The 9164-nt window shown below is 45.1% G+C and overlaps 1 protein-coding gene across 1 annotated transcript in view; it reads left to right on the top strand.

Moving 5' to 3' along the window:
- MYO1H (myosin IH) overlaps positions 1-9164 on the top strand; it is a 43690-nt gene that overhangs the window by 30207 nt on the left and 4319 nt on the right. The window contains exons 20-27 of the mRNA XM_006922178.2: positions 848-961; positions 3345-3421; positions 4776-4844; positions 6293-6377; positions 7065-7224; positions 7823-7906; positions 8696-8789; positions 8981-9036. Coding sequence (XP_006922240.1) covers positions 848-961; positions 3345-3421; positions 4776-4844; positions 6293-6377; positions 7065-7224; positions 7823-7906; positions 8696-8789; positions 8981-9036 — 739 coding nt within the window. The remainder of the gene's footprint in view (positions 1-847; positions 962-3344; positions 3422-4775; positions 4845-6292; positions 6378-7064; positions 7225-7822; positions 7907-8695; positions 8790-8980; positions 9037-9164) is intronic.

Genomic DNA, 9164 nt, shown 5'->3' with positions numbered 1-9164 from the left:
GGAATGCCGTCGCTAACTCTTTTGTTGAAGTCTTGGTCTGTGCCAGATACTTTCTGTGGCTTAGCACATTTCAACTTTTATAAGGGCACGAAGGACCCCACGAGGGAGGTCCTGTTATTGTTCAGGTCATATGAGTGAGGAGGTGAAATGACTTGTCCAGCTACCGAGCTGGGCTCGAACCCAGGCGGTGTGGTTTCAGTCTGTCGGCTCCAGTTCCATGCTTCCTGCCTTGGTCCACAGGTACTTTTGGACTCTGCATTCACTTATTTCCTTATACAATAGACATCGTGGTTATTTTTCTAGTGACTGCATATTAGAAGGGTGTTGCATTTTATGCTGAAATCAGATTTTTAAGTCAACATTGGGTTCCAAATTACTCTTGAAAAATCTCTGGTCACTTACCAGGCACGGCACCTTTTCTTCACATGCCGGACTACATTCGTTGTCCATTCATTTGTCCGTCGATGATGTGTTTAAACAATTGTGTGTTTCTACCTTTTGCCTATTACGATGAATGATGCTATAAATATTTATGTGTAAGCTTTTGTGTGGTCATGTTTGCATGTCCCTTAGGTATATATCTAGGAGTGGAACTGGGTTTCTTCAGTTTTCTGCTGTCACTGTTCTGTGAAAACAGGCCCACTCCTCCTCCCCTCACAGTGAAAGTTTCTTTTTTTCTTTCTTGCCAAGTGTATAGTGTCGAATTCAGAGAAGTTGAATTCAAGGAAATCAGGAGTCTACTGTGGAATGCTGAGTGGCTGGCGTGTACAGCAGAAAGAAGCCGACCCATGGTGGGGAGCTAGTGTTAGGTTTGATGGCTGTCTAGATGTGCCTCTCCTCGTCCTAGGTACAAGTCCTTGTGCCCAGACACGTGGCCACACTGGCAAGGGCCTCCAGCAGAGGGCGTAGAGCGGCTGATCAAGTACATTGGCTACAAACCCGAGGAATACAAGTTAGGGAGGTAAGTGGCCAGGAAGTAGTCGCCAAAATGTTTCCAGCATTGATTCATATCCATCTAAAGCCTGGAGACTCATTTTTCATGAATTTAAGGAGACTTACAAGCATATACCTTCATCTACTCAATTTAAATTCAGTCCTTTAAAGAAAAAAACCCTCCTGTGTGTCTCTTCCAATACTTCACTCATACTCAGAACATTCCACAAGACTTCCAATGCCAAATGGATGTCCTACAATTCAACTGCATTCTGACACTGTGTACCTGGAGATAGTCTCAGATCCCACAGGTGAAAGGGCCTAGTCTTATAAGACAGGCTTCCTTTCCCCGCAGCAGACACCAGTCCCAAGTCCCAGTTGTCACCTGTGCTTCTGACTGACTGGCTATAAATTGGATCCACAACTCCTTCCTTTGGTCCAATTAATTTGCTAGAGCAGCTCACAGAACTCAGGAAAACATTTTAGTTAGTAGATCACCGATTTATTATAAAAGGGTATAATTCAGGAACAGCCTGATGGAAGAGATGCATAGGGCGAGGCATATGGGAAGGGGTGTGGAGCTTCCACGCCCTCTCCAGGTGGACCTAGAAGCTCTCCAAGTCATGTCTGTTTGGGTTTTTATAGAGGCTTTATTACATGGGCATGACCACTGGTGAGTAATTCAATGTCCAGCCCCTCTCCCCTCCCTGGAAAAAAAAAAAAAAGCTCCAACCCTCTAATCTCAAGATTGGTTCCCCTGGCAACCAGCTTCCATCCTTCGGTTATTTATGGGCTTTCCAGACATCGCCTCATTAACATAAACTCAAGTGTGGTGTGGTCAAAAGGAGTTTGTTATGAATAATAGGACACCCATTTCACCTTTATCACTTTGAAGCTATTTCAGGAATAGTATAACCAGAGTTGCCGCTATTGTTCTAGTCACTTAGGAAATTACAAGGGTTTTGTGAGCTGTGCCACTGGAATGGAACAAAGGCCAGATATACATTTCTTATTATGAATCACAATATCACAAACTCTAAATGGTTAGAAGGGCAATATTACTGCCTGTTGGAGGTTACGTTATAAAAGAGCCTTGTGTTCTAAACCTGATGGGGGTAGGGAGTGGGGGGCTAGAATGAGCCTCTTGGCTTGAAAAATGAGGGAACTAGGGTGGCTCCCCTAACCTGTGTGCCTAGAGTCTTCCGTTGTTCAAATGTATGCAGGACCTCTAGGAGATATTAGGACTTACATGATGTGAAAAATCTGCTTCCATCCTGGGAAACGCTGTTCTAGAACTCTGAGTCTCATTGCTATGAGTTGTAATGAACAGCCTTCAAACACATTGAAAGTTTTGAGGCGAAACTCATCAGGGTGAACCAGGAAAATTTTCGTCTGTCAGTCATCTTGGTCAGGGTTCATTTGGTTGCAAGGAACGGTGCCCAGACATGAAGAGGGACCATTACATTACTAGGACTCGGAGATTCCAGCTTCAAGGAAATCTCTCCCTGCCGTTAGTACATGGCTGGCTGTGGCCACTCTGGCCCCTCTCCATCCCTGTGCTTCTATTCTGGGCCCTTCTCCAAGAAGCAGTTACTTTCCTAAACCAGATCCCTGAGGGAAATCCAGCTTAGAACATCCTGAGGGAGGCAGGCCATGGAGGTGAGGGAGTGGGATCGATCCCCATTCCATAACTTGTCATGAGGAAGTAGAATCACGTGGTGTGTGACGGTGCTGTTCCCCACCCACCCACCTACCCACCCAGTGGCTGTCCTGGGCAGTTTCCCTCAAAGGGTGGGTGGGGCAGGAAATACAGATCAGTATGTATAACTTAGTTCTGCTAGTTGATGGGATTGTCTTTTAAAGTTACTCATATTCTTTGTCATCACTTTTTAAAGCCCAGGAAGATAATTTCTGGTTAGGATGATGTATTTATTTTCTAGGGCTGTCTAACAAATTACCACAAACTGGCTGGCATAAACCAACAGGAATTTATTCTCTGGATAGTTCTGGAGGCTTGAAGTTCAAACTCAACATGTTGGAAGGGCCATGTTTCCTCTGAAGGCTCTATGGGAGGATCCTTACCTATTGCAGCTTCCAGTGGCTCCTGACACACCTTGGCTTGTGGCCACATCACTCCGATCTCTGCCTCCATCTTCACGTCTTCTTCCCTGTGTGTCTGTGTTCTTCTTGTCTCTTCTAAGGACACTCGTGGATTCAGGTCCACCCTAATGATCTCTTCCCAATCCTTACCTTGACTGTATCTGCAAAGACCCTATTTCCAAATAAAATATTTCCAAATAAAATCACATTCTAAAGTTCTGAGTAGACGTGAATTTGGGGTGAACATTATTTAACCTACAGATGGTAACTGACCAATTTATCATTAAAACGCTGTTTCTTTTCACTTCTAGAACCAAAATATTCATTCGTTTCCCCAGAACTCTGTTTGCTACTGAAGATGCCTTTGAATTTAGTAAACATCAGTTAGGTATGTTTTGTTTTGTTTTTTTTCCTGCCCTGATTTCAATAGAATGTAAACTAAACCAGCTTAGCTTGGGATATGTCTCAAACATGGCGTTTGGAATAATGTTAGAAGCACTGGCTTTCGAAATCAGGAACGAGATATGGGAATGTGATAGGATACGCGTGAATTTATGCCTTAATGAGTGTTTGGAGGTCATCGTGGATGCACATGGAAACGTAAACACTGTAGTGTTGCCCTGGTTTTCATTTGGATCCAATTCTGTTGTGCCACACTAGGACCTAAGCCCACAGGAGTCCACCCCCTCACATGGAGGTTTTAAAAACGTTTGTATAAATATCTGATGTTGGAAGGTGTAGCTTCATAGCCTACAGCCAGGGTGTTTGTTGTGAATGGTAAATGAGAAAAGTTAGATTTGGGTGGTGGGGAGTAGGGCTGGGGATACAATAAAAAAATCTACTAGGGGAGAGAGGCTTCTCTGCTGAAATCTAAACTTGTCTGTCGAGAAGGATGCTGCTCGAGTAATCTGTCTGCTGTGTGCCAGTGCATACTAAGCCCTTTGTACTCCTGATCTCATCGCAGCTTCAGAACAAACCTTTGGAGTGAATTATCTCCACTTCACATGCAGGGAAACTGGGGCCCAGAGATGTTGGTAATTTGCTGGAGGCCACACAGGTAGAAAGCGGCAGAGCTGGGATTTGAATGTGGGTCTCTCTGGCTTCAAGGCCTGCACTCCTGACCACTATGCTGAATGGTTTCATTTTTCGACTCCTTTAGCAGTGGGCACCAGTCATCGGGATCTGGTTAATGGGCAAGTGCTGGTTGTGGGGGGCCTGAGTCAGCATTTCTAACCAGCTCCCTGAGGAATGTGACATTACTGGTCTGTGGGACCCTCAAGGAGCTTGGCCTATGGTGGGACCCCACTCACTAAGAGGAGGAGGTGTATGGAAAAAGGAGAAGCTACAGGGGGAGCGTGTGCGGTCCCGTAGCCCTGGCATCAGGACAGCTGCATTGCCTTGCACGCTCATTACTAAAATGTGCTGACACCTATCTTGCAAGGTGGAGTGTAAGGATGAAATATAATGCCTAACGTGGGGGCCCAGCAGGCCCTCTAGATGGTGGCTCTGTTCCTTACCCTGGGGAAGGCAAGAGGAAGAAAGGAAGCTACAGTTCATAGACAGCATCTGGCAGCCAGGCTCGATATAACCTGCCCACTCTCATTTCGGCACTGCTGCACCGGCTTCCTCTGTCCCTCCACATTGCACGCCCCGAGGGCCACTTCTGACATCCCCTCTGAAGGTCACGACTACCAAGACAAACAAATGAAAACCATTTCACCACACTTTTGTTTTATTTTAAGTTGCAAGAATTCAAGCCACATACAAAGCCTGCCTAGAAAGGAGAGCCTATGTGAAAAAAAGACAAGCAGGTAAGAATTACTTTCCAGTTTGTAATGGGCCAGAACCCCAGTTTCCCTCTCATCTGCCCACCTCCTACAGGCACAGGCTCCTCTGCACAGCCTCTACCCCTGCCCGACCTAAAACCTTGGTGTAGGGTGGCCTCGAGGTTCAGTGTTGAGGCCTCTTCTCATTTTTACTCTATTGACCAGTGATTATTATATAGTGTGGCCTATATATGTTCCATGGACATGTTTTATTTGCTCCATAACATATGTGTGATTAAAGAATAATTTCTTAAAAAGGTTACCAATACCACAAGTACCCTTGGAATTTCTTCCCTCTGTTCCTCCTCAGTCACTTCTCAGCCTCCCAGCCCCCAACGCACACACTACTCTTCTGAATTTTGCATTTAGAATCCCCCTTTTAATTGTTTTACCGTTTCTGGATCACTCAAAACTATGGTTATAGGCTGGCATGTTTTGAACTTATACTGTGTATTTTTTGCAACATTTTTACACTCTAAATTGTTTTCAAAATTCAACCAGTAGCATAAATGTCTAACCACTACGCTGTATGCCTGAAACTCATTAAAATACTGCGTGTCAATTCTAATTGAAAAATAGAAAAGAAATTCAACCAATAAATGTGTGCAGATTTAGTTATTCATTTTCATAGCTTCATAGTATTCCACTATTATCAGAGGTCAGCAAACTTTCTTAAAGGGCCAGTTATAAATATTTTAGACCTGTGGCTCCTATGTCATTCTTCAGTTATAGAATGACTGTAGCTTTAGGCAAATACATAAACGAGCGGGCACAGTAATGTTGTAATTAAACTTTACCAAAACAGGTGGCCAGCCCGAGGGTCGTACTACATAAATATTGCTGATCCCTGTACAATATAAATATACCACAATTTAGCCGTTTTGTTGTTGGGAATTTGGGTTGTTTCCAGTTGGTTGGTGGTTTTTGTAACAATGCTGTTATGAGGAATAAAAAGCATTTAAAAATCTGAATAACAGAGAAATATGAAAAGCCTTTAAAAACTGGGAGACAAGCCAGAAATCTAATTTTCATGTCCCAATTGGCTTCTCCCAGTTTTTAAATGTAGATAACTAAAGTAAACATGGTGAGACAAACCGAGCACAGCGGTAAGACAAATGTGTACAATTCGCAAGTGCCACTCTCGTATCTGAAAAGGACCTTGGGAAACCTTGGTCCCCTCGCATAATTTTGGGGCTTCCCTTAAAACTTCCCATTGCGCCCGCTGCGTTCCTCTGTCTCCCTAGTTTGGTGCCCGTCTGAGTACCTTCCCGGTAAGAACCGATGTCGTTCATTTGACTTTCCGTCTCTGGGGCTAGCAGAGTGCTGTGGCAGACGTGTAGATGTTTGTGGCGTGGATGACCAATTCTAAACAAGCCTCTTGTATTTAAATGTGATTGTGCTCACCTCCTAATGCCAGCAGTGAACTCTTTCAGCCATCGAACTTGAAACCCGCTGGCGTGGAGCCCTGGCTCGGAAAGAAGTCAAAAGGAGGAAATGGGCTGTGCAGATTATAAGGAAGTAAGTTCTCAGGTACAGGAGGGAGCGGCCAGTCAGTGCAGGTGTGTGGCAGGGTGTGGTCATGGACTTGGTTTTTTGGATTACCGTCAGGTAATCTTCCTTTCGGGATGTCAACCCTTAGGAATCCAGTTCCATCTCTTTCCTCTGAGCTCCCTAATTTCGTGGTGATCACAACAGTACGTTTATAGTAACTCTTAGTCCAAAAGTCACAAAGTCAAAAGCCTTCTGATGCCAGGCAGGTAAAGTGAGTCTTATGAGTCTTATAAGACCACAAGGTATGGAGAGGACTGCAGCAAGCTGGAAAGCTCTTCCCACCTCGCCCACACACTGCCATGGAGAAATGCCGGACAAGTGCTGCCTGATCTTTTGAATTTTCAAGGAAAGCTGGGAATCTGGGTTTCATGTAATACCCCCCGGGCTTTTTTTTTTTTCTTTTTTTTTTTTCTGTTGTTGGCAACTAATTCAAAGCTACTGAAAACAAAACAGAAAACAAAAAAACAGTGTGGGTGAAACAGAGCCTATCTTTGGGGTAGATTTGGCCTGTGGGCTCCATTTCTGGCTCTGGCGAACCTTATCATCTAAATAATCTCCACCATTTGGCGGCCTCTGAATCAAGTGAATGGAGAGAGAACGCAAGTCTCAGTGAAAACACAGGCCAGAAAACTAACCAAACTACTTCCTGTTTAGGTTCATAAAGGGATTCATCAATCGAGACAAGCCTCTTTGTCCTGACAATGAGGAATTTATCGTGTTTGTGCGGAAAAATTACATCCTGAATCTCCGTTATCACGTTCCAAAGAATGTCTTGGATGAGAGCTGGCTGAAGCCACCTGGAATCCTGGAAAACGTGAGGACTCCACTGGGACTCATGTTGCAAGTGACTAGAGCACTGATGGAACTTAACTTTTGTTATTTCTTTGTACTGCTGCTTTTGCTCGAAAGGGCTGCCTTAGCAAAACACTTCCTTGCAAGGTTGTTGCACAAGAAACTTAACTCTTCAGAATTCGTAATATCCTTACTAGAAGTACAAAGCCACTGGAAGTCTGTTTACACAGAACACTTTTAGATGGTGTCTCTCCTTGAGATAGCCTTCTAGATAGGTTAGGTGACTGTCACCTATGATAGTGTTTCTCTAAAGATGACCTGAAGACCCTCTGTGTCTGGAGCGCAGAGTAGGGGCTACAGTAAGATTCCTGGACCCACTAAGTAGGCATCTCCAGGAATCTCATTTTAGCCAGCTCCTCCAGTGCCTCAAATACATTCGAATTTAAGAACCTCTAGCTTGGCGGTAGTGAAAAGTTAGTGCGAGATTGGAAGATCTGCTCTCTTTGACAATAAAATATAAACACCGTAAATCAAACTGAATTCAGCTCTCTTTGGGTGGCCACAGCCCAAGACAGGGTGTGACTGAGGCAGGTGGAAAAGTGTGTTTGTTCTCCACACAGGCGTCGGATCTGCTCAGGAAAATGTGCACAAGAAACCTGGTCCGGAAGTACTGCCGTGGGCTCACAGCCGAGAGGAAAGCACTGGTAGGGACGTGGTGTGTGTGCGGTGGCAGGTTGGTGGAAGAGCTGGTCCTACAGCTGGACTGTTGGAGTTAGCGGTCCTCACCCGCCTCTTCACCTGTGAGCCAAGGGTCAGGCTAGGCCCATGCCTCGTACACATGCTGACAATTACACGTGTGGACCACTTAGCACAGAGCCCTCGTTCAGTGGCAACTGTTATAATCAGCGTCACTTGCATTGTGGCCATGGGAACACCATCCAGGTGGCCGCTGCACTGTAAATGCCAGACCCTTCTGCTGGAGGTCTGGTTTTGTTTATGCTTAACTGCAGGTCAGCAGACTTTTTCCAGAAAAGGCCAGAGTGAATATTTGAGGCTTTGCAAGCCATATGACCTCTGTTGCAATTACTCAGCTGTCCTTGTAGCCCAAAAGCAGCCAGGGCCGACATGTAAATGAATGGCATGGTTGTGCTCCAGCGCAACTTACAAAACCCGGCAGGAGGCTGGATTTGGCCCGTGGGCTATAGTTTGCCATCCCTGACCTAGAAGAAAATAATTGTTTTCTGAAATTCTGAAAATTTCAATTCCAAGAAGCCAGAGCAAGTTAAACAAAAGCATAAGTGTCAACTCCAATCTCTACCAGTGCGACTTAGGGCATCTGGCCAAAGCCAGAAATGTGTTCTGATTTCTAGGAGGAAGTATGACAAGGCTCCTACAGCTTATCTAGGAAAGTAAGCAACATCATGGATCGTAAAGCTCCCCTGTCCCAAAGAGCCCTGTGGCCATCATTTTTGTACTCTCGATTATGTTACCAGATGCAGCAGAAGGTGGTTACCAGTGCACTATTCAGGGGAAAGAAAGAAGGCTATGCAGAAAGTTTAAATAAACCCTTTGCCAACAGTCGGATAGGTAAGTACATTTTTCCTTGTATTTTCTCTTCCTGTTGTAAAGTCAAAGGAAGATGTTTGACTCTGTAGCATTTCCTGACAGCTACACCCCAGTTGAGGTCTTGGTCAGAGAGGGACATAAAGCCAGCAGATGCCAGGGGCTTTTGCACAGGGTGGGAGTGATGACTCACTGTGCTCTGGTTCCCTCCGTAGATGAAGGAGAAATTAATCCCAAAGTGCTCCAACTCATTAGCGATGAGAAAATCCAGGTAAGGAAGGCGGGTCCTCCAACAGGATTCCCGTAGAGACCAAGACTGGGATTTGTTTTCTACATGGAGTGGGTCTGGAAGCACTGTGTATGCAAGGGTGCGTGTGAGTGGGCCAGGCTCTCAGCTGT

The sequence above is a fragment of the Pteropus alecto genome, unplaced genomic scaffold, assembly GCF_000325575.1.
Source record: "Pteropus alecto unplaced genomic scaffold, ASM32557v1 scaffold259, whole genome shotgun sequence".
NCBI classification, from domain to species: Eukaryota; Metazoa; Chordata; class Mammalia; order Chiroptera; family Pteropodidae; genus Pteropus; species Pteropus alecto.
This window is presented reverse-complemented; position numbering and strand designations above follow the sequence as displayed.